The sequence below is a fragment of the Furipterus horrens genome, unplaced genomic scaffold, assembly GCF_987537825.1.
Source record: "Furipterus horrens unplaced genomic scaffold, mFurHor1.1.pri manual_scaffold_10, whole genome shotgun sequence".
In the NCBI taxonomy this organism is placed as follows: Eukaryota; Metazoa; Chordata; class Mammalia; order Chiroptera; family Furipteridae; genus Furipterus; species Furipterus horrens.
In genome coordinates, this window is record NW_028327180.1 from 74,612,629 (window position 1) to 74,640,596 (window position 27,968).

General features: G+C 34.0%; 1 protein-coding gene across 9 annotated transcripts in view; it reads right to left on the reverse strand.

Annotated features, from left to right (window-relative positions):
- MATR3 (matrin 3) overlaps positions 1 to 27,968 on the reverse strand; it is a 51,126-nt gene continuing 23,158 nt past the window's right edge. For 2 of the 9 annotated variants that reach the window (XM_090288217.1, XM_090288218.1), the window contains exons 4-17: positions 15,726 to 16,812; positions 11,008 to 11,069; positions 10,010 to 10,051; positions 9,580 to 9,692; positions 9,036 to 9,088; positions 8,440 to 8,565; positions 7,627 to 7,752; positions 7,282 to 7,449; positions 6,288 to 6,419; positions 5,863 to 5,906; positions 5,391 to 5,763; positions 3,291 to 3,657; positions 2,714 to 2,835; positions 1 to 1,060 (exon numbers count right to left, since the gene is read on the reverse strand). In XM_090288217.1, coding sequence (XP_090144343.1) covers positions 1,010 to 1,060; positions 2,714 to 2,835; positions 3,291 to 3,657; positions 5,391 to 5,763; positions 5,863 to 5,906; positions 6,288 to 6,419; positions 7,282 to 7,449; positions 7,627 to 7,752; positions 8,440 to 8,565; positions 9,036 to 9,088; positions 9,580 to 9,692; positions 10,010 to 10,051; positions 11,008 to 11,069; positions 15,726 to 16,637 — 2,691 coding nt within the window. In that variant the 5' untranslated portion in view covers positions 16,638 to 16,812 and the 3' untranslated portion in view covers positions 1 to 1,009. Of the gene's footprint in view, positions 1,061 to 2,713; positions 2,836 to 3,290; positions 3,658 to 5,390; positions 5,764 to 5,862; positions 5,907 to 6,287; positions 6,420 to 7,281; positions 7,450 to 7,626; positions 7,753 to 8,439; positions 8,566 to 9,035; positions 9,089 to 9,579; positions 9,693 to 10,009; positions 10,052 to 11,007; positions 11,070 to 15,725; positions 16,813 to 27,611; positions 27,671 to 27,828; positions 27,918 to 27,968 lie in introns of those variants that run through there. The other 7 variants (XM_090288219.1, XM_090288221.1, XM_090288222.1 and 4 more) reach the window with 7 other exon arrangements.

The window sequence follows — 27,968 nt, forward strand, 5'->3', positions numbered from 1 at the left end:
TGAACATGACCTAAGTTTTTATTGTATTCACTTCAGAAACTTGAATCCACAGATATAAGCAGTATATAACCAGAAAGTTACAAGTAAACACAGATTATACATGCAAATTTCTGTTCACAAAGGTCACATGTGCAGGTATATGGATTAGAAGCGTGCGTCTAGATTATGGCCAAACTGTTTTTAAAATGCAGAAGTGTAAAATTACATCTTGAAAATATGAAAAGATGGTCTACACACTTCAAGAATCAGATGTTGCTTATACCAGGGGTATGACAGCTACAGGATTCAAGTGACAAGCAATAAGGTCTCAAAAAATTAATACTGGTCAAGAGAATGGGAATTTTTTTACATTTCACTGAAAATACATTGACTACTAGAATACGAAATCTAGCAGAAACTCAGGGAAAAAAATTACAAAATCTAAAGCCAATTACTTAATATTTCTTATTACCTAAACAACAGCATAACATTAAAAGAAAACTGCACCTGTATTTAAATTGCTACTCTCAGTTAATGAAGTTCTCCAAAAATGAAATGCAATACAAAAAGCTTCAAACTCAAAACGAAAAGTCTGCAAGGCTCAGATTAAAATGTGGAATGTTTCAGATGAAAGTAATAAAGGTACAATTGGTTTTGTTCTTTATTGAATGGAATCAAAAGTTTTGACATTTCTTTGAAGCTTAGAACTACTAAATTTCATTTCTTTGAATAGTTTCATATATCTTTTTCTTAGTGGTGCAAATTGTCTTAAGTAGTTTACGAAGTCAGACTCTACAAAGTACGTGTCTGTTACCATTCTGATAAAACAAAAACAATTCTTCATTAACTTAACCGTATATGTGTTTTTGCTATAACACTTAACACATGAACAGACATCTATTATTTTTTTCCACTAAAACAAAAGAGTACAATGGTTTTTTTCTAACTATCAGTATTGTATTTAAAAAAGGTTAACATTAAAAACAAAGAACCATTATTTCCTTTGAGATCATTAAGCTTCTTGCACATCTTAAGTTTCCTTCTTCTGCCTGCGTTCTTCTGCCAATTTATTCAGAAATTTCTGAAAAGAAAAAATAATTACAGGGATTGAGTCACTTAAGAGAAATACAAATGAGTTAACTCCAAAATAAAATAGTCTATCCAACTTTGGGGATTTCAAGGTAATTTAGCCTATAATCTTATCACTATTTTAACGATTCAGTTATTCCTATTAGTGTACAAAACTAAACTGGCTCAGGATATCACAATAAAGCATAGGAGGAAAAAATTGTAAAACGTGAAAAACAATTATTTCAACATGCAATTAACACTAACATAGAGAAAAACAAGACCACAGTCACATAGAATTGTTGCTACTATAAGAACACCGATTAGTTAAAATGGAATGAATTCATTCAATGTCCCTTCTATTAAACCAAGTGGGGAACGTTTTCTTCAAGGGCCAGCAGCAAGTTTTTTAGGTTTGTGGGCCATTTGGTCTTTTATGTCAAGTATTCAATTCTCCTATTACAGCAATAAAAGCAGCCATAAATAATACTTAATGAATGACTGTGGCTGTATCCACCCCCAAAAATTTATTTATAAAAAACAGTGGATGGGCTGCAAGTGTAGCTCGCTGACCCCTATATTAGACCTGTAATTTCTATAGTTCTTAAACACCAGAGATCTGTTAAGATATTAATGAATGTACAAAAAATATAAATTAAAAAACAAAAAACACTTAAAAATCTGATCTAAAAATATCAAAAGCTTTTGGCTGAAATTCATCAACTGTATAGTTACTGGAAATTAGTGAGGATTAGAAGCCATTATAGCCTTAAAAAGTTTCTTAAAAAGGCACAGGAAAATATCAAGTAATTTATCATTAGCAAGATTTTGTAATTACTTAATCATTCTTAAATAAAATTGACACAGTCCTTTTAAAATAGGAAAGAGCCACCTCCTAAAGAATATCTAGAAAACACTAGAAAGCACGATATTCTTTATAAAAACATATTTAAAAGTAATACAGCCAAGAACTAGAATTATTTCCTAAATTCAATTATCTTTATCCATCTAGTCAACACACAGAACATATTTGATGACTAAATACTTTTGTAGTTTTGCATTATAAAGCATAGTGAAAACCCAAGTTATCTACAATTATAAATTCAGTTCTTCAACTCCGTTGATGTTTTCCCATCATCTATTTCAATGCTCAGTCTTTAAAGAAGCCACTAACTAAAGTATAAATTATCCAAATAGAAATGTTATTATTGTTTCATTAATTTATCCCATTAACCTTATAATCTATTGGTCATAAAACTTACTGAAGTGTCATTATTAATAAATAATAAAGTCCATGTGAAAGTCATTAATTATGACAGGACACAGCACTTTTTAAAGCTGGAAAAGCTTTATATTATGCCACCTGGTCCCCTGGCTTCCAGTATTTTCCAAATTAGAGAAATTACAGCCCAATATCCATTTGAGAATACTTAAAAACAACATGGATTTTATTATAAAATTTATGACATTGTTAGGAATTACTAAATTATTCTCCTTTAATTAGAGTGTATTACAGAAAGAGGCTGAACAAATGTTTCTTGAATTGATTATAAACTACTTAGGCCCCATCAATAAAGCCAGAAGATACTATACACATTTTATTTTCCATAAACTTACATGTTTTGTTTTAGTAAAGGAACTCTTCTTTTTTAAGGTTTAGCCTTACCTTTAATTTCTGATAATGAGGAAGGCTGCTGCAATGAGTATTCTTTGCAACTTCTTCATTTGTATAAAAGAGTGAACACAGCTTACAGTAAAACCCTGTTTTAGGTATCACATAGTCTATACCTAGAACACAAACATACATTCTTACAAATACAGTAAACTGAGTTATTAGTGCTCTCAAATCTTTGTGTGTGAAAAGTCCAATATAACCTAAGCTAAAACAAAATCCAACAAAAAACAAGACATTATTAGTGAGTTGTATTTAATTGATGTTCAAGGTCCCACCTAATAGTACTCTTAAAAAGGCAGAAATGTAACAGGTAAAACAAAACAAAAAAGCAAGGTGAAACTCTCAGAAAACTTTTGAGAAGAGTACATACTGTGTAATGGTAACACAAAAGTAATACAAAATCAGGAGACTTGGGTAAGAAAAGAGAATATATCAATTAAGAGTTACAAATTGTTTTGTACACAAATAAATTTAAAATGCTATCGGAGCTTATGTAAGACCAATTTTAAAATCATATAGTAAGAGTTTGGGGAGGGTGAGAGGGGAAGAACAAAGCCTTAAATCTCACCAACAGGAACATTGGGCTGATACGGTCCAATTCTATACTCATCTGGGATTGTATAGTCCTCCTTGTTTTCATCACTCTGGCCATCTGCATTTTCACTTGTGTCTTTGTTCGGATCATCAGCATTCTCAGCAGATTCAGCGCCTGGTTCTGCATTTTCCTCATTTTTAATTCCATTTTCCAGCGCTGCTTCATTTTCTTGATCAAGTTCCTCCATCTTGTCCACCTTAATTTCAACCAAACCATCATCATTTTTGTCACCAGATTTAAATGCCATGCCCGATTTACGAAGTTTCTGAAGTTCCGAATCTTCCTCATCACCAACCTCATCTAGAGTGACAAAACCTTCCATATTCCCTGGGAAACGACGCTGTTAAGAAAGACAAATTTACTCTGCAACAATTGTCCTGCAGCATCCCTTCCATTTTTGCTTTACTTGAAGGGAAAGGGATAGCGTCTTTGTCTGTATGCATTCTCTCAAGATACTGCCTTTCCTTTTCCCCCAAAAATCACTAATTAAAAATACAAAACAAAAACCTTAAACTTGTTTTAAAGCTAATTAACTGAAGACTTGTCTTCTTTATAGAGTATATAATAAATGATATGAGGGCATTCATATTCTACACTGAGATTTTTATACTTCTGGGAATATATAAAAAAACGGATTAGTTATAAATAGATGATGTCCTTTCGAAGGCAGTATCTTACAACTATTTAGAGAATACTCAGTCTAACACTGTAGTGGATTAAAAAAATAATAAAGCTCTAGAGCATGACTTCCTAGATTTAAATTTTGGTTCGGCCACTTATAAAGCAGTATGACCATTGACAATTTACAATTTACAGAACTTCTTGCCTCAATTTCCTCATTCATGAAATACAGATAACAAAGGCATCTATTGCATATGGTTACTGTGAGGATTATGAAAATTAATGTACACAAAGAGCTTAGAAAAACTTATAGCATGTAATAAATGCTCAATAATCAGAAGCTCTTAACAATCTGGAAGTAAAAATTAAGTTTTCTAATAGTTGAATGTTATTTAGAAGAAATCAACAGAATTACTAAAATCTCATTTCAAGAGCCATCCATTAAAAATATTTTATTTATTTATTTTTCAAGAAAGGGGAAGGGAGGGAGATAGGGAGAGAAACATATCAATGTGTGGTTGCCTCTGCACACCCTCAGCTGGGGACCTGGGTCCCCAACCCAGGCACATGCTCAGACTGGCAATCGAACCAGTGACCCTTTAGATTACAGGCTGGTGCTCAATGACTGAGCCCCACCAGCCAGGGCTCAAGAGTCATTTAACATAAGGGGCTTGAATCCTTAATGTAAGTAGTTGTTATGAGATAGGTCTTTCCTTACTGTTCTTTGTATCATGTATTCATTTTTATATTCATATTTACCTAGTATGCTCTTATTTGTAATATGTTCTAAGAAAAGTACTTTAAAAGTTATTAAAAAGTATTTGCCCTGGCTGGGTGGCTCAGCTGGTTGGAGCATCATCCCTTACACCAAAAGGCTGTAGGTTCAACCCCAGGGTCAGGGTGCATACAAAAGGCAATTGATGTTTCTTTCTCTTTCTTTCTCCCTTTCTCTCTCTCTAAATTCAATAAATATATTCTTGAGTGAGAATTAAAAAAAGAAAAAATTGAAAAAAATTTATTCAAGTATCTGATCAAGCTCACATTTCTCAAATATAAAAAGTCTTGAACAATTTTTGAATGAGTGGAAAAATGTTCTGAAAGTATCTGCTCAGTTAACTTAATGCAAACTCATACCCCATCTTTTAAAAAAGAAGCTAAACTCTATACAGCGGCCTACGAGTACTTACATACTACCACTACAATATAGAAAAGTCTTTCTCATTCATTACTATAAAGTTCTTTTTGCAAGTTGGCATTTATGGGCAACTATAAGAGGTACTATTTAATCTATTTATTGCAGAGTTTAGTCTTAAATGCTTGCATTATCATTCATATCTTTTTCTAATATAAATGACTAATTCTCTTTAACCTGACTGTGCTAGGGTAAATAATTTGAAACATTTATATGATCTGGCTTTCTATTATAACAAGTTAATGTACAACTCTCTTTACCTTTTTAAGCTTTTTCTTTGCAGCTGAAGAACCTGCATTCCCATCTTTTTTCACAGCTTTGTCTGAGGATTCCTTTTTCCCATCAGAAGTCATATCACCTAAATTAGCAAGATCTGTCTCATCTCCAACTGAACTGCCACTTTCTAGCAGGGCTGCTGCTTCTTCTTCATCTACGAGTAGCTCATCTTCAGATTCAAGAAGCATGCTAGGTTCTTGTTCTGCCTGGTCATCTTTTGTATCTTTTTCACCATCTTCACCTGACTTCTCTTCTTGTTCTTTACCTTCAGTTGTACTTTCAGTCTTCTGGGAACCATCAGTTTTGGATTTCTTATCACTTGGAGATTCTTTGCCATCTGGAGAATAAGATCTTTTTCTGAAATCAAGAAGATACACTTCAATTAATTCTGAAATGGAAAACAAATGTTTAATACACTACTGTTTATACACACACACAGACACACAATGAAATTACCGAGATTTATCTTTTTTCAGTAAGTCAATGCCTCTGTTAGGAATCTAAAAGACAAAATTTTGTATTAGTTAAATTAATGTATTAAAATATTCATTTGCAGAATATACAATTATCTAATTGATAGCTATCCTTCATATAATCAAATAAGCTTATTTAATCCCTATAAAACACCTAAGAATTTAAGCATTTATAGTCAGCAGTTCATTTACAAACATTTCAATAAAGCAATAATAAACATCTTGGTAGCAGAACTGTTCATATAAAAATATGAATACAACAAATACATAAAAGCAATAAAGGTGCTTTTACAGAAGACTATTAGATAAGAAAACTTGCTACTAAGTAATACCGGAGAGAAGAGGTTGCTCTCTCTTTCAATAGCTAAACCCTATATTTTTAATAATTACAAATCAAGTACTACATACCCTTAGTACCAATTTCTTATATTTTTCAGACAGGTCAACTTTCACACATCTCCCTTGAAACCAAAGGGCCTTTTTCAAACAGTGGTCAACCATTGCCATTGCATCTTCTCTGGTCTCCATCTCAATAAAGGCCTTAAAAAAAATAAAAAAGAACATTATTTTTCAAAGATTTGTGTACAACTGTAATACTTATTATTCTTTTCAGCCACTTGTTAGGAGGAAAATTTAATTTTTAGCAGAGACAATGGCAAGAGTTAAGTCCCCCATAAAATAATGACTTGTCATATTTACAAAGGAGCACCAAATATTAAACCATAATATATGAAGGCTTTCTGCAAAAAGTAATTAAAGTAATAAGCTTAAAAGATACTACTCAAAATACTGTTAAAAAAAAAAGTAAATACCAGATGATGCACCAATATTAGTTGAACAAGCAAACAAACCAAATTTTTAAAAATCGTTGGAATGAGAGAGAATGAGAGAGAGAGAGAGAGAGAGAGAGAGAGAGAGAGAGAGAGAGAGAGAGAGAGAGAGAGAGAGAGAGAGATCTGACTGGTGTGGTGTGGCTCATTTGTTTGGGCAACATTTCACAAAGTGAAAGTGTTGCTAGTTCAATTCCTGGTCAGGGCACCTAACAAGAGGCAACCAATCAATCTTTTTCTGCCCCTTTTTCTAAGAATAAATAAAATCTTAGGCAGGAGGGTGGGGGGACAGAGAGCAAGCGAGAGAGAGGGAGAAAACACCTATACACATGTAGGAAGATTTTTGGATGCAAACCCTGGAAGTAAGCGTTACTAGCCTGAACAAAAGAGAGTTTTACTTGTCACTCATACTCTTCAGTATTTATTCAATGCTTTATTCTGAGTATCTATTATAATGTGGGGAAAAAACATTTACCATTGTTTGGTTAAGAAAATTTACCTGAGATGTTAAAGAAAATTTCTTTGTTTTCTTTAATGAAATAATCCTTTTCAAAACTCTACACATATATTACCTGACTTTTCATTCTCATCAGTATATAATTCTTAATTTTCCCATAAGGCTCAGCAAGCTTAAGGACAGCGCTGTCAGAATAGCCAGAATGAGGTAAGTTGCTGAGATGTATCACACGTCCAAGCTCCTGCTTTTGATCAAACTTCTGGTCTGGCTTTCCTTCAGGTTTCTTTAATAAACAGGAAAAAAAAAGATCATGTCAAATGTTCATAAGTACACATTTATTATTAGTTAACACTTAATATTATCCTAGTTATTTGCAGCAATTTAAAGTAGCTAAAGTTAATTATTAAAATGATGTAATAAATGATTGGTAATACAAATCTGAAAAAGAAATAGGTATTACCTTTATTCTTTTATACTTCTGGGATAAATGAACTCTCACTGGCTTGCCAAATACTAATGCTGGTGTTGTTGTATAATAATCCACTGCAGCCTGAGCATCTTCTGTAGTTGCCATTTCAATAAATGCCTGAAATTGTAAACAGACACACATAAAACTATTTCAAACAAACCAACATTGTTCAGAGTATATTTAACCATTAAATAAAAAATATTTTCAAGAATCTAAAAACAGAAATACCAACATTGCTATTGCTGGCTTGCTGTTTTATTAAAGGTCATCTCAGATTTTATTCTTGCTGCTAAAACTATTACTTATGCCTACTGGACTTGAAATAATGATTTAGCACGTTTTTGGTAAAAGTTTGAAACAACTTTCCAAAAAAATTATCCTTTTACAGACCTTATAGTAGCTTAATGATGACAATTTACAGCTTAAGAATCACAATTTATAATCTAATTATTTATTAGTATTAGAATTTAGGATTACAACAGGTTCTTAAATAATGTTTCATTATAATATTGATGTATTGATGAGATCCCATAGGATCTTTAACATTTTTTTTTTACTAATTAGTATGTGAAAAATGGTTTCATTGTATGTCATTTCACTTAAAGAACCTATTAAGTTAAGATTTACTATATTAACATAACTGCACTGGCTTTTTTTCTCTACTTCATTTCATATTGATGATTTAAGGTTACATTTTCCTTTGCATTTTTTCCACATCGAGTTCTTTTTCTAATACACAACCATGTAATCTGTTTAGAAAATATATTAGTGAGGAATAAATACTACACTTATTTCAACTCATACCTCATTAATTTTATTTAAAATGAGATGATTTGAAATGACTCCAAATGGTTCCACTAGCTGTAGTAATTGATATCTCAAGTTTTTCCCTCGCTGAAAATCCATGATGTGAACAACTCGGCTAGTTTCCTATGCATTGGAGAAAAAAAAAAAAAAAAGTCAAGCCAACAAATCTCTTTAAAAGCAATATGAGACAGGTTATGCTTTAAGATTTGGTAGGTTAGGCTAATGTTAACCGAACAGATTAAGTCCTTAAAGTAACAATTCATATAACATTTTAAAGAATTTAAAAACTAGGCAGAAAAATTAAATGTCAGTGGGATACAGTAGATCTCAATATTTCAGAAAAGCCTCTACATTCATTTTTAAATTGAATACCGTGAACACCACTGGATAGCAAAGTTCTACTGGATATCAAGGTGAGATATCTCAACTACAAGTATATTAGTTTTAACTCTTATCAATGTCATAGAAAAGTCTGATGGCTTCAAACTACAGCAGTCTTCCAATACTAAGGACTATGACACAAATTCAACTAGCAAGGATTTAAGTCAAAGCATTCCTAAAACAGCAAATACAGTAAGAGCTGTGTTACTAACCACTCTGCCTTTTTGCATGTGTCTTGGTCCTTGCAGGTTCCCGTTGCCAGCACCTTAATGGAGGAAAAAGTACTTTTTTCACTTGCTATAGCAGGTGATTTCAATAGAAAAACAACTTTCAAACACTAAAAGGATATAACAAATATCTTAAGTAACATGTCTTTTCATGCGTTATTTTTGAATAACAGTTTAAAGATCCTTCTTTTGCCCATAATCATTGTTTATATTTACAGTAAAAACTCTTAGGGAATAATAATTTTTTTAAAAAAGTACTTTATTGATTATGCTATTACAGTTGCCCCCAATTTTTTCCCCTTTTGACCCCCTTCCCTACAGCAATTCCCCCCATTAGTTCATGTCCATGAGTTGTGTATGTAAGTCCTTTGGCTTCTCCATTTCCTATATTATTCTTGTACCTACCAATTATGCTTCTTAATCCCTGTACCTTTCGCCCCATTCTTCCCCTCCCATCCCCGGCTGATAACCCTATCTATGATTCTGTTTCAGGTCTAGTTGTTTGCCATAACATAAATTTTATAATCACCCAGATTTCCTCTTGGTCCAACTGCTGGTCCCCCAAGGTGAAATGAGGGAGGTGGAGGCCCCAGAATTCCTGGTGCTGGGTTTGTAGATTGCTGCAACATGAATGGATCACCCCTAGTAATATGAAGACATAATATATAAGCAGCATGACAAAAACATCCATCAGAAACAATTAAGATTTATTGTTAAAATACTCCTCATATAACTATGGTTCTAATCTTTGGGGGCGTGCGTATGTGAAACAACTAGGGAAAAATCTTAATAGTGATAAAACAAAAATTACTACATAAAATAGTTTCTGAAAATTCTTTTACCCACACTGACTTTGCCCTCATATTCAATAAAAAAATTCAGAAAATATTTTGAAAGTTTAACCTGAATTCCTTACACTGATCTCCTTTACAAATGATAGCTTAAAATTTTTAACTTACATTGTGTGTCCTGTATCATTGTCAGGATTCCATTCTGGGTAGCTTTAAAAAGACCAGAAAATTAACTTTAAAATAAAACTGTACTTTTCACAGAGTAGCCTTGTTTGGCCTTTAAAATAGAGATTACTTAAGTTTAGTAAAGTTATATGAGTGTCTGTTAGATATATTACAGTTTAAACATCATATATAGATGCTTCCCCCCCCAAAATTTCAAAACTTCAAATTAATCCAAATGAACAAAAACAGTAACAAAAAAACAAAAAAAAACCTGTTCCATTCTGCTTCAAAATGTAGGTAATTAATGCCAGAGTCAATTTTTTTCTGTATTTAAGTCTTAAGTAGAAAAGTACTGCATAAGGAATTGGAAGTATGGGCTAGATGGGGAAAGGACCAACCACAGGTTTTCCTCCTCCTATATGAATACCAAGAGCACACTAGAAAGGACAGCCCCAACAGAACTAGACATATACGAAAATTTCAACTCCAGGAAACAATGGATTTTGTATGTGTTGCTCAAGCAGGGAGATTCTTCAGGAATTTCAATTTCATTCTAGCTTAAACTCAGAAATAAAGGAATCCCAAAACCAGAAAATACAACCTGAAGACTTCTGCTTAACAACTAACTTGTAATTGCTAACAACTAGCCCTCTTTTGTATAGTCAATATTTTTAAAGCATGTATTACTGTTACTGAAAATATTCTATGTTTCAAACACTATCTTTAAGTCTATTAAAAATTCTCGTTTGTATAAAAAGACTGATGTTAATTTACCCTAGAAATAACATTAAGTAACAACGTACCACTATCACGGAATCTAATATTCCATGTAAGATCCTGAGTCTAAATGTTTTACTTGTAAGTACCACTGCCTGGAGAGTATCAACTAGGCAGTAATAACAACGTGAATATTACATGTAAATAACCAACTCCCAAAAACCAATCAATGGCTGTTTCTGATTCATGATTAAGGATGCTTTAAAGGTATTTCAAACTCCTACATTTCAAGAAGAAGCTGGCATCGACGACTGTGACTTGCTCCATTGATATGTTGACTCCACTCCTGCAGCAAAGTAAATTAGTAGAATTAACAAAAAATAAAGCTAAAAATATTTTCATCTGAACCATTCAAACTCTAGAATGTTAATCTATAAGCAACATCATAGGTTGTACAAATACCTGCACATTCACTAATCATACTGACTTTAATTTAAAACTGTTTCTCTGAAGCCATGTATCTTGATCCTGCCCTCAAATACGCCAAGCACATTCTTGGAAAAACTGGATAACTTGGTTAATATACTAATAGACCTGACAGGGAAAAGATATCAAGTTAATAAAGATCAAGAATAGTAACTGACCTTGGATCAGCTAAGACAATCATTTCTGCTGCAGACCAAACTAAGTTATTCATGTCATACATTAGAAATGTTTTATAGCATTCTAAATATGAGAAATCATTCATGCTTATATCTACTTTTCTAGAAAATGTACGCTTTAAACGTGAACAATTAGTTAAAGATATAATCTTGGATTTCATCCAGCCTTTGAAGTATGATCCAAGGGTACTACAGACATAAAAAGCTAAGATGATTAAACAGAAATGGCTTTTCTAGGAAATGCTCCCCTTTTATCCAAAAACTAAGGTCCCACTGTATTTCCCAAAAAACAAGAAGCAAATTTCAATGCTTGTTTCCAACTTTTAGGAGAGGAAACATTGTAGTTAGTCAATATTTGCTTTGTGGTGATTTTCAATTTAATGGGATTAACTTTTTCCTATTTCATATATAAATGATTGATGTTTTAGGTAATGTAAGAAAAAGTTGTTAGGAAAAATAGGCTCTGCTGCACACTGCCTGGATTCCATTTCCAAGTTTTCACTTACTTGTTAGATGTGAATCCCTTGTACAAAATAAATTCACTGTGATTCAATATTCTCCTATGGTTTTATAAAAAGTAAATATTTAAAGGTAAACTGCTTATCAGAACACTGCCAGGCACATAGAAAGCACTCAGAAAGTCAACTATTAATAATACACTGCTTATAAAAGCTATCTTGTTTTATAATTCCTGCTTTTTAAGCATTATTGTTTCATAAATTCCCACAAAATGAGGCAACAACTTTTAGAACATTCATACTACCTAATACAATTATATTTGGAATATAAAACATAGGCAGTGTTTTTAAAAAGGGTCTCACAGCTGAATTAAAACAAGGAACCAAACTACAAGAGATGCCTTTTGAAAAACTTTAGGATTGTATTTTATAAACGGGATCCTAATTTTAAAAACTTATTTATATTACAAGTTTACATACATTCCTATGCCATAAGAGAATTAACTAAAACCCCATGAGAGAACTAAGATGGAATACATCCACACAGAATGGCACTTCTCAGAACTTTAAGAGCTCTCTCTCAAACCTAGGTTGTCTTTTGAAAATAATGGCTATTAACTAAGAAATTCAAAGAGACCTCTCCAGCTAGCTCTACATCCAGATATTGGGGATATCAAAAGGTTTTACTTGCAAAGCAACAGACCACTGACTTGTTGGAGGCCATTTTAAAAATGGCTGTAAGCAAGGGGAGCCATAGGTGAAGTTCACAAAATCCAGAAGCGGGATTAAACAAGTAATTTAGAATTTTCTGAACTAAAAATATTCTCAGATTTTACTTTTAAAATATTCTTGGAAAGTAATGTGTTGGGAGAGGAGTAGGATACCCTATTAAGTAAGGCACACTTCTAATTCATAGGAGATGGAAAGGGTCTCTAGTTGAACAGAAAATATTTATATCCAATCCCCCATGCCCTTTAAAGGTTCAAACTTATGCTAAGTTTGGCTGATCTTTCTAAATACTAAAGTACCAGGAAGAAGGCCAAGATGAAAGAATTAGTTACAAATCTCCCAAGCCCACCCCCTACTAATCTGCACTACTATATCTGATCTTTTAAGAGTCAAAGGGATTTTTGAAAACTTTTTTCTCTGGATTCTAGGTTGAGGTAATCCTCACATCAGATTAATAAAGAACAAGGATTCACTTTTTGAATTCAGAAGTTCTGTAGGAAAACTAAGTTATATAAAGAAAGGATAATTTGGAGAAGCAATTCTGGAATGGCAGAATAAAGAACATAACGTCTTCTAGAATAATACTAAAAGGAAAAGTATGAACTCAAGTGAAAAGACAGCGAAAGGGCAGTTTTCTTTAAGTGAAAGAATTTGAGGTTGTGTAGATAAGCAACTTGATGTTCTAAAATGACCTAGAAAGAAAGAAAAGCAACACCATCACTGAGTTACTTAAAATATCAAAAATAGTGATGACAAATTAGACGATGTTTTTCACCTAAAAGTTTCCTATTTCATATTAATAAGTTTTGATCATGTTAATGTTAACACTAAGTGAAAAGAACAGATTTTCCAAGTTATGCAGCAATACCAGAGAGCAGGATTAAATGTTTTAAAAAATTTCCATTATCTACTTTCGCCACAGGAATTTTCTCTAAAGTCATTGTTTCTACATCAGCTATCAAATAAGGACCACTGCTAAATGTGAATATTTAATTATTCTTTCAATAATGCAGGTACCCACAAAACATCAGTTGTGTTAAGGAAACTAGAATACATTGAGAATCCAGGTGATTACACTTCTTAAAACTGGTTCAATTTACAATTACAAGTTTTGTAAATAAAAGTCAAAGGGCCTCTAAACTGGTTCTGAAACAGTCCCAATAAAAACTAGCTAGGGCCTAAGCATTTTTACAGGTTAAAAGTACCTCTTGCATCATTTATTAGTATCGTTGTCCAGAAACTAGAAAGTAGCAAAATTTGGAGAAAAAATAATCATGTATATAAAATATAAGTTTTTTTCTGATTCAAGTCCTCCCATGGTTTCCTTTTGTGTTCCTTTACTCACTTTTCTATATGCAAGCAAGAAGGTTAAATTACTCTCAAAGTCAGAAGGCGACTTCTAACAAAGGTTTTGATTTATGATGACTCCAGTAACAAAGATTTTAAATCCTTACAATCATTTTCATTTGAGACACTAGTGATTTTCCTTGAAATTTAGAGATCCTACCTGAAAACATCAATCAATATTGCAATTACTGCAAACAGGCAAGAAGTTAATAAAAACATTTTGAGTCACCAAAGTTTATGGACCTCTTCGTTTAATCAACTCCCATCAGACCTAGAACTTGAAATTTAGTACTGAACAAAAACTAAATTCCATGATATACATAATATTATCCAACAAATTTGAAAAATAGACAACGCCAAAAACACCTACCAAACACAATTTCCTAATATTTATGACTTTTGGATTCTATGTCTTAAGTGAAAATTAATGTATGAACGTAAATTTAGCATTTAATGTTATTTTTTTTGGCATGAATTAAAGATTAAAATATTCCTTGTGTACTTGAAACTATACATTAATTCAAAAGATTTCGTAATAAAGAAATATATTAAGAATTACATTTTAAAAATTTAAAAAGTACTCTTTAAATTCAAATATAAGTCTCTATTAGTTATGAGACAAAAATAGATATGAACACAGAATATTGAACAAAAATCTCTAATTTGATTTACTCAAAAAACACATGAAAAGAAAATGACCTTTGCAGATGTTACTGTCAATAAATAAAATTTAAAAACCATATAACAGTAACCATCAATTTCATGGCAGCAACATGTTCCAGTTAGAATGAACTATACAGCACATCAGGAAAAACACATAGTCAGATTTATAGATCAAGCTAGTAGAGTGCTATAATGTTGACTTTAAGTCAACTGTACTGTATATTGGAAAAAAAAAAATCAGAGAACGAGTAAAATAGAAACGTTGCAAGAGAAAGGACAACATATTTAAAAGGGCATTTTGAAAAAGTTCCCATTTTGCCAGATGTAATAATTAAAGCAAAGGAGAATTCGATATACCTTTTTTCCCCCTCAAATGACTATATCAGAAGTCTAAGCCTAAGTCAGAAAAAGAATATGCTTATAAAGGAACACAGAGCAGGATACTGCAGTAGTTGATTTTTCTAAGTCTCTAAAGGATTAGATGCAATATGTGGTAATAAAAAGTGAGTTCTGAAGTATGTTTAAGAAAGTTGTGGAAAAGGAGAAAAAAAATGATGAAAAATTCCAGTCACAATATGAGAGTTTGTGTTAAAGGGAAATTAAAAAAGGAAGAATGAACTAATTTAAAATATAAAACATACTGAAACAAACACCAGGGCTCTACATTAACTTTCCCTGTAGCCACAGATAAGGAAAAAAAGAGAATTGTTCAAGAATCCATCTTTACTACATACAAATCAGCAATCAAGACAGATGGAGAGCTAAAATCTAGCATACTGAAATGGCAGAGCACATTGACTGCAAAAAAAAAAAAAAAAAATTACTTAATTCAACAAAGCAGACAAAAAAACTGCTTAAATATGATTAAGAAGAATATACTGATGCCAAAAACCAACAAGATAATCCCAGTGGATGACAGCTTTGTGGCCAGAAGTAATCTAGGCAGATTGTATTAATGTAAAGCCCTGGTTTAAAATGCTCAAAAAACAATTAAGCTTCCAAATAAAGTGTTCTCAAAAGTATAAAAATTCTTGATCAACTCTGTGTCACCAGACTACAGAATTAGAGTAAAAGAATATAGGTAAAAACAGAATAGACACTACAATGTAAAAGAAATTAGAAGCATCTGTTGTATTAACTCACCTTATTAGAATGAACTGGCAAATCACATATAGAGCACAGATGGGGATAACCCTTCGGTAAGAGTCCATGGAAGTCTTCAATATTGCTACTTGGAGGAGCGCCCCTCTTTTTCTCAAAGAGAGATCTCTCTTGTAAGGGACCAGGACCACGTCCCATTCTCTCATACTCACTGTCAAATTTATGATAGTTATGCGAGGTCTCGCCAAAAAAGGAATCATCCCTACACCTTTCTCCATCTCTTAATCTGTCATCTTCATAATCCATTCTGTCATAATAACCAGATTCTTGAGAACGACTTCCATGGTCATAATCAAGCACTGGGTTGAGACTAGGACCACGATCATCAAAACTATCTCTTCTAAAGTGCCTTTTATCTTCCCAATCATCCCTAGGTACTCTGTATGGTGGCTCCCGTGCAGCAGATCTGCCATCTCTACCATAACTTAATGTAGGGCCTTCTTCAGTTCTCCTCCTTTTAAGTTGTAGAAGGATTTGGGGCAAATTCTCAGGAGTAATCTTGTCCTCTGGATAACGACTCAGTTCATCTAAGTCTCTAGCAGACAAACCAAAGCTGGCCAAAATGTTACTGGCCTGGTCTGCATCTCCACGGTGTTGAGAAGACAAAGGGAGTGGACCTCTACTTCCAATGTTAAATATAGACTGCAAATTATGGGAAGAAGTACTAGCAGAAGACAGTGCACTATGAGCTCCTTGTTGATTCAATGAAGAACTCATTCCAAGATTCATTAAACTAGCAAGGCGTGCAGTACCCTGGTTCATCCTTCCAAGAGATGCTGGCATACTTAAAGACTGGGTAGCAGCAGCAAGAAGGCCTATTCCTGCTGCAGACAGGTCACGCCCATGACTCTGCGCGTCCCTACCGAGAGATGACTGCTGGAATGACTTGGACATTGCAGAACTATCTCTTTTCTAGTTTATAGATTTAAAAAAAAGTGTTTTAAGATGGCCAAAAAGAAAGCTCAAACTAGAAAACTAATTTAACTGTGCTTCAAAAAATGGTAACGCCAAGAAAAAGGATCAATAAGGACTGTAGAATCTTCTTCAAGCTGAGAACCAGCAGACAACTCTGTAGAAAAATAAGCAATTTTAGTCATAAATCCCTTTAAGTAGATGCCGTTTTTTAAAGAAAAAAAACTTATGCATCATGTTGATTAAAAAAAAAAACATTCAAGATCTCAAACTTAACAAGGAATTTATTATATATCTTAAACAGATTCCAGATGTATGCAGAGCCTGCATATATTTAAAAAGTAGTCTTTCATGCTAGTTTACCTATTAAAAGGAATTTCATACTAAATTTAAAAACATTTCAATCGAAGGGTTAGATGTATGATATGTACATCAAAATTTCAGTAAAAATATAGATGGGACTCTTCTTTCAGAAGAATAAAAATACACCCTATAGTATGATGCTTAAGTTCCAGAAGACTAAAAACAAAACAAAAACAAAAAAATCAATGTCAAGTCAAAGATGAATCCGTTGTATTCTGCTTTAGAAAATGAGACCTATTATAACTATCAGAAAGAACCAAGTAAAATCACGACTAAATGAAGTTTAGGTGTCAAGTACCTAATATAAGATCTAAGACCAAATACAATAGTTGAGACCTTTATACAGCAAAATCAATTTGAGGTAAAGACAGATGTGAAGAAAATTAAGTGACTTCCTACAGTTCAAGGATTCGGCACAAATTTAAGCCATATAACTAACTGCCTTCTTACTGTCTATCCTATGTTAGGCAGTGTTTATTTCATTTCTAATCTTACAAGGTTAAGAAATAAGTATGGTGAGTATAGAAATAAGAGACCTCCCAAGAAAAACCCAAATACAGGAAGTGTAGGTGACTTAAAGAAGTGAAACCCCCCCAAGTTAGCATCCACCAACACTTATTTAATGTTCAGGGCTTCAGCACCTCTAGAGTTCAAAACAGGTAAAAATGAAAACAAGATCTTGCTTGCACAGACTTCTGGAAACATTTCCCAAGAATAGCCATAATCAAGTGAAAAATTTAAATTCTGAATACAATCACCCAAGTTCTGTTTCTAGATGAAGTTATTTTCATTTTCTTCCTTAAATCATTATTTTTAACCTCAGTTATGTAGAAATTTGCAAAGTATTTACATGATTCTTATAAAATAGTTAAATGATGTACATAACAAGTAGCCTTGATGAAACAATTTTTTATAATCACAACTACATACAGAAGTTTTGAATTGTTTGCTACAGAGTTCTGTTTAAAGGCTTTGTTCAGTAAGTTTTATGTTTGATCATCTATACACCTAAGTACTGATAGTGCAATACATTAAACTTTATTACAATAAAAACCAGGCAATAGTCAATAGCTACAAGTCTGCTGGAACAAATTCCACCAATGATAGAATAAAGCAAGGAAACACTGGACAAATACAGTGGTAGAGGAAGTATTAAAAAAAAAAAAAAAAAAAGATTACAGGCAGGACTACATTTTACAAAAAGATGTAAAAAAGTTAAAAAGACACAGAAATGCTATCAGAAGTGACTGGAATTACAGACGTTTTTGCACACCAAGAAAGATGAACTTGAGAAAGGACATCAAAGAAACTAGTTCTGGATGAGATCCACTATATAAACTAATTAGGCTTTAGATAAGATTAATAAAAATAAAGACAAGAGTTAAGTGGACTTTCTTGGATGAAAGTTTCTTTGATATGTCTTGTAAATGCCATACAGAAAAGCATTTGAAATACTGTGTAAAAATATTGGTAGGACCATCTAAATATTCATGTATACTTTACTGTAAAAGATCAAAACTTTTATAGGGTTTTCAGAATCAGTATTTCAAAGTACCAAGGTTATTATTAATTGCAGTTTTGCTCTTCATGTTATAGCCAAAGCTTTGTATTATTGAAAAGCCAGTTTTTAAAAAGAACTACTGTTTTCCCTCAGGGAAATTATACAATACTAGTATGATCATGTGTAAAACGTTTTTAAAGATCTTATTTATTTTCAGAGAGGAGAAGGGAGGGAGAAAGAAAGGGAAACATTGATGTGCAAGAGAAACATCCATTGATAGCCTCTCGCACCCCCCCCCCAACTGGGGACCTGGCCCACAACCCCGGCATGTGCCCCAAAAGAGAATCAAACCAGTGAACCTTAGGTTCGCAGGCCGGCGCTCAATCCACTGAGGCACACCAGCCAGGGCATGTGTAAAACTTTTAAATATCATATTTTAAGAAAATGCTTGTTGGATTAGAAATCTCCATTACTTTTCTTTATAAGGTACAATGAAAAAAATGGAACTGCAAAAAAGAAAGGTTAAGAGACAGTAAAAGATAACCTTAAGGTAAAACAGAAAATGGATGTCAGAAAGAGGGCAAGACAAACGATGTAAATCCCATGACAACTTGTAATTTCATTAAGAATAACCTTAAATACATCCCCACACAAGGACATGAGAGTAGTATTACTGAAAAGGAAATTAAGCTAGACCTTTGAAACACACATAATTTTAAAAAAAAATTCTTATATATTTTTTATTAGAACAAAGAAACTAAGAAATCAGACATGACAATATTGTTTAAAGAGCTTTTATAAAAAGAATTCCTTTAGGATCTTTGGTCAGCGGTAAACATTAAGACAGTCATTTTAAAAGGCTCATGTAAGCAAGAACTACTGCCTATTAAAGTTAGCACAATACTGAGATGTTTACTAAAGATTTTTAAGAGTAGCTAGCTTCTTTTACTTTAGGTTTCTTCCCATAATTATATGATTGCCTTTTCATAGTATACTAGAGGTCAATAAAAGTTTGAAAATTGTTGGAGAATTGTAAAATGTAATGTCAAAATCTTAATTACCTATTTCAGAACATTTTACTTACAAAAAAAGTGTATCTTCAGCCTCCCATCAGGAAAAATTTAAAAAGGGCTGACATTATCCATAATTAGGTTTCACAAATGCTGTTTACTACAATCTGATACAGTACTTAAATTCTATTTTTAAGATTTTTTTCTTTCTTTCTAGAAAGAAGGGAAGGGAGGGAGAAACAGGGAGAGAAACATCCATCAGTTGCCTCTTGCACACCTCCAACTGGGGGCCTGGCATGCAACTGTGACATGTGCGCTGACCCAGAAATGAACCAGCGACCAGTTTGAAGGCCAGCACTCAGTCCACTGAACTATACAAGCTGGGGTGGATACTCAAATTCTTAACAAACAAGCTTAAAACTCATCTTTATAGGCAATTCTATTAAATAACCTATAACTTAAAGCTAGTTTACGGTCTAACTGTAAATGCTACTAAATATGTTAGCTTCATGTTCAACATCTGAACAAATACTAACTGTATGTACTGTTAAGAATTAACTTTCAAGTTAATATTCGATCCTTCCACTCCATGAATAGCTAGCTATCTGATATTCTTTACTGGATTTATTTTTGTTCCCAATGAAAAGAAGTGGAATATTACAAGTATTTTGAAAAACAAAGCTTAACATACTCAGAAAGTTCATGAACAAAAGCAAATGGTTGTTCCATATCTAATTTCCTATATAAAATAAAATTACCTGTTAGTCTATTATTCATTCCTTTACTTATTTAGCATAATTACTAAATAAGCATAAACAGATGTTAGTTCCTTAAAAGATATTAAAAAAGAAAATTTTCAGCTTCTAAATTCAAAATTGTAAAAGGCTATGTTTTAATGGTATGGATCTTTAGCTATGTTCTTAACTGTGTGAATTACTTCTTTAAAACAACTAATTTTAAGATGACAGACCCATAAAATTTGTAGATACTCAGGAAAAAAAAAAAAACACACCTTCATGCTGATATTATTTTAACCTTTCATTTCACATAAAAACTTACAAGCAACAGCCAGAAAACTATAGTTTCTTACAGTCTTTTTCCCTTCTGAATTAAAAACACAAAGGGTACAAGAAATTCTCATATTTCCCAAATGTTCTATCAAGGTCAAACATCCTTGTGATTTAACTTATTCTTGTGAAAATATGCCAAATGTGTTTAAGGTAGCAACCAACAATACCAACACAGTAAAAATGTCCTAACCATGTCACCAGTAGATGGCAGGTATAGCTCACTATTAGTAATTTCAAAGAAACATTATTTGAAAAGGTAGCTGTCTAATTTTTGTCAGCTACAAGAAGGAAAAAGAAGATGCATTTATTTCCTGTGGTCAGAACTTTCAAACCAAGCACCTTAATCATTTCCAATTAAAGTACAGGGTTAGACCCTGGCTGGGTAGTGTCACCCCAAATACACCAAAGTTGCAGGTTCAATCCCTGGTCAGAGCACATACAAGAAGCAACCAATGAATGCATAAATGGGTGGAACAACAAACTGATAGTTGTTTCCTTCTCTCTCTCTCAAATCAATTTTTTAAAAAAAGTGTAGATTGCTGGTATCCATGAGAGAACTACTGAATTTACTGGGAATGGTGCCTTGAACTTTGCATAAAGTCAGGGTTAGGTTAATTATTCCTTAGTTTTCTTGCTTATTAATTTTATAGTTTATCAACATTTTTATTGTAAAGTGTAATTTATTTCATTTAAAGGTTTAATTTTTCAAAAATTATTATATCTGAGGAACTATTCAGTTTTTTATATAGATCTTGAGCTACTTTAAAACCCTATTCTCTCTTATCTATTCTTCAGTGTTATAATTTCATCTCATTATTGCATACTTATTGAGTAACTTAAAAACGTTTTTCAGGATAAAATAAACAACGAATTAATTTGAACAGTAAACCCCAAGGGGACTCCTACGGGCCCTGGAGTTGGTCGGGTTTCCTCTTCCTCCTCTTCCCTCAATAAACCTGGTGTAAAAATCTTTATAAATAAATGAACAAACAAACAAACAAACAAATAGTAAACCCTTAGGAAATAAAGCCCCAGCTCTTGTTAATTTCACTTTTGTGTAAAGCAATACATGCAATATGTGCTTCATCACACAATAGGAAAGATTAAACATAAATGTAGAGCCGAAAGGCTGGGGGGGAAAAAAAAAGCAGACACCAATTAGGACTACTGCTCTTAATCCATCTCACAGACCTGGATTCAACTTCTAGACCACTTCTTGATTATTAGGCTACCAATAAAAAAGTGTTGTAAAGGGTCTGCAGCTGCTAACATAGAAAATATGTTTATCAGCAGAAGGAATTCCTAGTCAGATTTGGAATATTTTTCTTCTTCCTACCTTGAAAATTTTTTCCTACTTTCAATTAGACATTAAATATTTTCAGACTAAAGCAATAAACGAAACTGGTTAGTAAACCCATACTACAGGATAGAAAGTCATTCCACTTACTGGACAATTTTGACTTATTTGATCTGATATTACTAACTTGGCTTACTCTTTTCTCTACTTACAAATAGCAAAATTAGTAGTTTTCATCAAGGCACCATTCTGCACCCTTAGGATTTTTGCCTGTACTCTATGTTCTATTTTCTTGGCTCCCACAAACTCTTGTACAACTCTTTGATTTGGTATATACTGAGATTTTTGGAGCCCAAAATGCCCCGATTTATATCCTGGTTCTATTACAAAATAGCTGTGTGACCTTGGGCAAATTACTTGTTTCCCATATGTAAAATGGGAATAAAAATACCTATTTCATAAGACTGTTAAGATGCAATAAATTAATCTACATAAAATACCTAGTATGGTGTCTGCTACATGGTAAGCACACACAATATCAACTATGTAATCTGATCCTTAAAACAAAAGAGAAAACAAACTTTAGAGATAAAAGGACTGACCAAGAGATGCATGCACAAAGACCTTATAAACCTTTCACTTGCACTGTTATCTTTGTCTCATCCATTTCTATAAAAGCCAGAATTCATATTTGAACCTTGTTACCAAACCTGAAATCAGCTTAAAAGACCAGATTTAAAGACCGGTAGTAATTAAGACAAATAAAATTGAAGAACAGAAGTGGATTCCAGTGAAAGCAGACAAATTAAACCTCTATTTTATTCACTCTCCACTGCCAATCTACCTTTAAATTACCATCTCATTCTCCAGAACAAAGTCCTTACACCTCTATTTCCTCTGCCATAAACTCACTGGAGATCTTCAGTTCTGTTGCCTGCCTTTCAGCTGGCCTCCTTGCATGCATCCATCCATGCCCAGTTTCCAATATAAAGTTCTGAAAACATCACTCATTATCTTCCACTCTACTACTTAATAACACTCAACACCTTACTACTTACCACATGAAGTCCACACTGTGGTCTTCAATGCCTTTCATATATTGGTTGCCTCCTACTTACCTAAACCCACTCTCCACTATACACCACCACCTCATGAGAGAGGTCATTTTATGAGTAGTTAGAGGCTGCTCAGTAACTGTGCAAATTATTAGCTGGAATGTGTCTCTCCTCTCATTATTTAAAACTAGTAAGGCCATGCACCTCCACTTTATATAATGCATTATACAAACCAATGTATACATTCTTAGAAAGAGAACATTAACAAAACCTTAGGTAACTTTTATCTATCAATATCCAATGCATTATTCCTCCACCACTTCTGCCATTGTTTTTAAACTTTATCACTTAATATGTACCTTAAAAACCATTAATTTTGTATTAACATTTTTATTAATTGACTTAATATGTATGTAGTTAAAAACTTGCTTTTAAAAACTCATTTTTACATGAATTTTCACCGCAATATATACTAGTATGGTACATATACTTATTTGTTCTGCAATTGATGAACATTCAGGCTTTTTCCAGTTTCTTGCCTTACCAAGAACACTAAAATTTCTCGGTGTCTCCTCCAAGAAACACCAAGATGTAAATGTAAACTACCTCCTCCTCCATGGTGCTGTTCCAGAATACCAAAGCCCATACGAGGGTACATTTAAGCATCAGTTATTCTGATTTTCACAACTCACAGCAAGAATACTTTTAGTACTGGGTTGGCAAAAAAGTCCATTATGTTTTTTCCATACAAATGCTCTAGTAGTGCTTAGTTGTCTTTTAACTTTTTTCAAAAGAATTTTGTTAGACTGTATTTTGACAACTGTCATATCAGCTGCGTTAAAAAAAAAAGCATACCAAAATTGGTGACTTTTTGTGCAGACATTTTAATATTGAAGACGGAAGAGAAGCAACATTTTCAGCACATTACGCTTTATTTCAAGAAAGGTAAAAGCACAACTGAAACGCAAAAATTAAGATTTTGTGCAGTGTATGGAGAAGGCATTGTGACTGATCATGTGTTAAAAGTGGTTTGTGAAGTTTCTTGGTACTACTAACATTTGGCGAAATAAGTCTTTGTTGTGGAAGATGTTTAGCAGTATCCACTAGAAGCCAATAGTGAGAGATGGCCAACATACCCAAAATATCCAGATCAATATAAAGTTATTGGTGAATATATATAAAAAAATTATTTTACAGAAAAAATAAAATAAACAGACGTTTTGGCCAACCAATACAAATGTTTGTATTTATTTGATATTGCTATTCCTTTCCCAGCCACTGCCTGCTCAAACACCTGACTGTAAAATTTTACACATGGCCCTGGGTTGTATGGCTCAATGGATTGAGTGCTGGCATGCCAATCAAAGGTATGCTGGTTTGATTCCTGGTCAGGGCACATGCCTGGATGTGGGCCACGTCCTCAGGTGAGGGTGCGCAAGAGGAAACCACATACTGATGCTTCTCTCCCTCTTTCTCCCCCCGTTCCCCCATTCTCTCTAAAAATAAATAAAATCTTTAAAAAATAAAATAAAATTTCACATATGGTGTTAGGTTCTTCTATATCAATGAAAGATGTTTAATATCCTAGTAATCACAAAGGGTTGGGGAGAGAACTGTACAAATCACCTTGAAAAACCTTAAAGTTCACTACCAATCCATGATACTGAAAATTCAAGATCCTATTTCAGAATCTATTATCAATGCACTACTTTCCATGCCTGTTGCATTTACTGCCTGTCCACTATGACATCCACCACAGGTGGCCCTCCCACCCTTTGCTCTTCTTATCCAGCAACACATGGAACAGCAATAACTGGGAAGAACTACATCCAGCCCTCACCATGGCACCCTTTTTTGTTTTCCTACTAACAGATTTCTGCCTCAGATATGTATCAGACTAACTGGGACTCTGGATCAAAGAGAATGTCAAGAGATATGCCACTTAAAAAACTTTCCAGAAAAAAGTATTTTATATAAATTAGCCTTTAAACTGTAGAATAGCTTTTTTAAAAAATGTAATTAATCCAGTGAGAAGGCCCACTACATAGCTAAGAATTAAAAGAGCGAAACTGCACCTTCTACAACACTTTTACCCTACCCCTAAAGAACCCAGTATCCTCTATCCAAAAGAGAGTCAAGTACACTCAGAACAGGTTGCCCTCAACTGTAGGACACAATGCAATTCTAACTAAACAAGGTATAAAACAAAAGATGTGCTAAGAACATCTAATGAACCCTTATCCAATTCTTTGGTTTTGCTCATTCTTAAAATAGTCAATGGCTAGGATACATATTGTAAACTACTTAGCATTAGTCCTAGTATAGCAAACTTAGTATTTTAAAATAATGTTTTCAGATTCCTATTTTTGTCTAGATACAATAACCAGAGTATCTTACACAACAAGCACTACTGCTTTCTGTCACTTGTAAACTGCACTTCAGACTTCAAGAAACTGGATCACTTGTAACAATTCCCATCAAAAATACACAAGAATCCTAAAAAACAAAACAACACAAAATTCTGGTCTTTTAAACAGTTCTAACATTACAAAAATGTTCCCTTTCCCTCCCTCATTACAAAAGTAAATATAATTTTTTGGGGAAGTTTCAGAAAAACACGAGGAAGGAAATACAAATCCACAATGCCACCAACATTCAGAGCTAACATGTTGGGGTGTATTTCTATTTTTATGCATATTTAACATTCTTTTATACAACAAAATTTAAAACCTGGCATCAGTAGTTTTATTACATTTTCTTTCTTTCCAATTTATACTATATTCCATTATCATTTTCCTGTCATTACTCTCCTCTTATAGCTGTATATTTGCATTTTAAGGCCATAGTAAGATCTCCAAATGTTGAATCTTTCACTTTTTAATGAGCTTAATAACAGAGATGAACATTTATGTACATAAATCAATAACTTCCTTGGGCTTTAATCTATAAAATTAGGGATACGAACTACATTTTATTTTTAAAATTATGTAATACACTTTCTTCGCATTCCTCAGTTAAAATTTATCTTTAACTGACTTGTAATATTATTAGCGTTTACACTTCTCAATAAGTATTCATAAAGTTTGAAGACTCCTTTAACATAATATTCAGATCAAGGGTGGTTAAATCCTTAATTAGTTCAAAACACTACATAAAAGCAAGAAGTATGTAAAGATGATAAAAAGAAAACTTCCTCTCTAGGTAAAGTATATACTAATATTATTAGAATATAATGTTAAATGTAAAGGAAGAAATGTAAATTTAAAGCACTTCAACACAAACATCTTCTGACTAAAGATCGCTTTTCCAAATGTTACATAACCAACCAGAAAAATGCTCATGGAGTACTTCAATTCTATTTAATTGAGTTTGCAAAAACGTTCTTACAATTAAGTGGATACACACTACAGTTTTTTCGGGACAATATGTCTTCCCCGCCTTGATTACTAAAATACTAATGTTGAAAAACTTTTGACGATAAACTGCGTAGGTGACTAACCATTGAGTTTTTAAAAGGAAATTTTATTTTCAACATTTAAGTCTTAAGATATATTTTTGCCCGCAAAGTAGTTTAAATTTACCTAGGAGAAAACTATCTTATTTTTAAAAATCTTCAACCACGCTCTGTACAACAAGCAAAACACCTCATCAATACAAAAATCTCATAAGTACAGCCTGGGAAATCAACGACTCTCACATTACTCCAACGCACTTGAACGACTAGAAATTTCGGAATCGCCATAACCGTTCTAGAAATATCTGGATGGAAAAACTGTGAGCTCATGGGAATATTCCACAGATAGGGCCACAGAACGGTATAAACCTAGGAAATATTCCTCTACGGTAAATGGGAAAAGTCCCTGTAGAACACAGAATGAACATCGCACAGCGCTGGCAATGAAAAGAACATCGATACAATGACTACCACGGTACTCCAAACCCTTTGTCTACAAACCGGAAGGTCCCACGCGACACGTTCCTCTCTAGAGGAACCTAGGTTTATAGTATTTTAATAAGGGGAAAAGGAATTTGCGGTGACTCTCTAAAAAAGAACAAATATCCTGCCTTGCAGCGCACTGCAGAGGGCTTTATCCACGACGCAATACCAAAAAAACAAGCGCCAACGTTTCATTTTTCGGCCATTTTTAAGCGACTGGGGGTGGGGAGGAATTGTTTGAGGTTCGGCTAAAATAGCGCGCGCATGTGTCGGCAGGCTACAGAGGAGTCTTAGGGGGCGCTATGAAGCGATGGGTAAGGGGCAAAGCGAAGGCCCTGACTCCAAAAAAATAAAAAAACACGAGGCTCAAATCTCCGAGCTTTTCAGTCTGCGAAATCCTCCATTTTGGGATACATTTTCAGGCCCACAATGCAAAAAAGAAAGCAAACATGTGGAACTAGCACTATCCAAGGACTTCGCTCTCTTAATTATCCTCCCCAAACGGCAGGCCCCCTAAGGATAGTCGGTCCCTCAGGCCTTCAGTGCTCCTCCCTTCTTCTCAACGCTGCAACTCGCGTGTAACGGGCTGGTCGTCCCGCCCCCGCCCACAGAAAGTCCAGGACGCGGGAAGCTCGGTTGATCGGCTGCCCTTGGCAGCCCCCGACTCTCCCACCGCACCCCAAGCCCTTGGCTGGCCGCGTGTCTCCCTCCGGGACCGCTCACCTCAGCCGCCCGAGGAGGTTGGTGGCGCCGCCACTGCGCTCCCAACATGGCGGCCGCCGAGGAGGCGGCTCACATACGCAGCGCGGAGGCAGAGCGAGCGAGCGAGAAAGGCGCGCCGCCGGCTTCCCACAGCCCCTGTCGCCGTCGCTGCCTCCTCCGGACTGACGCGAAGAGCCCCCGGCCACCCCACCCCGATTCTTACCCGTTTCACGCCTACCTTAATGAAAAGGAGAGCGGAAAGGAGAGACACCTCTCTCCGAGCGAGCGGGACGCGGAGGCTCCCACAATCCCTCGCAGCAACGGCGCTGGTAAGAGGTGGCGGCCGCGGCAGCAGCCAAAAAACCCACTCTCGCGAGA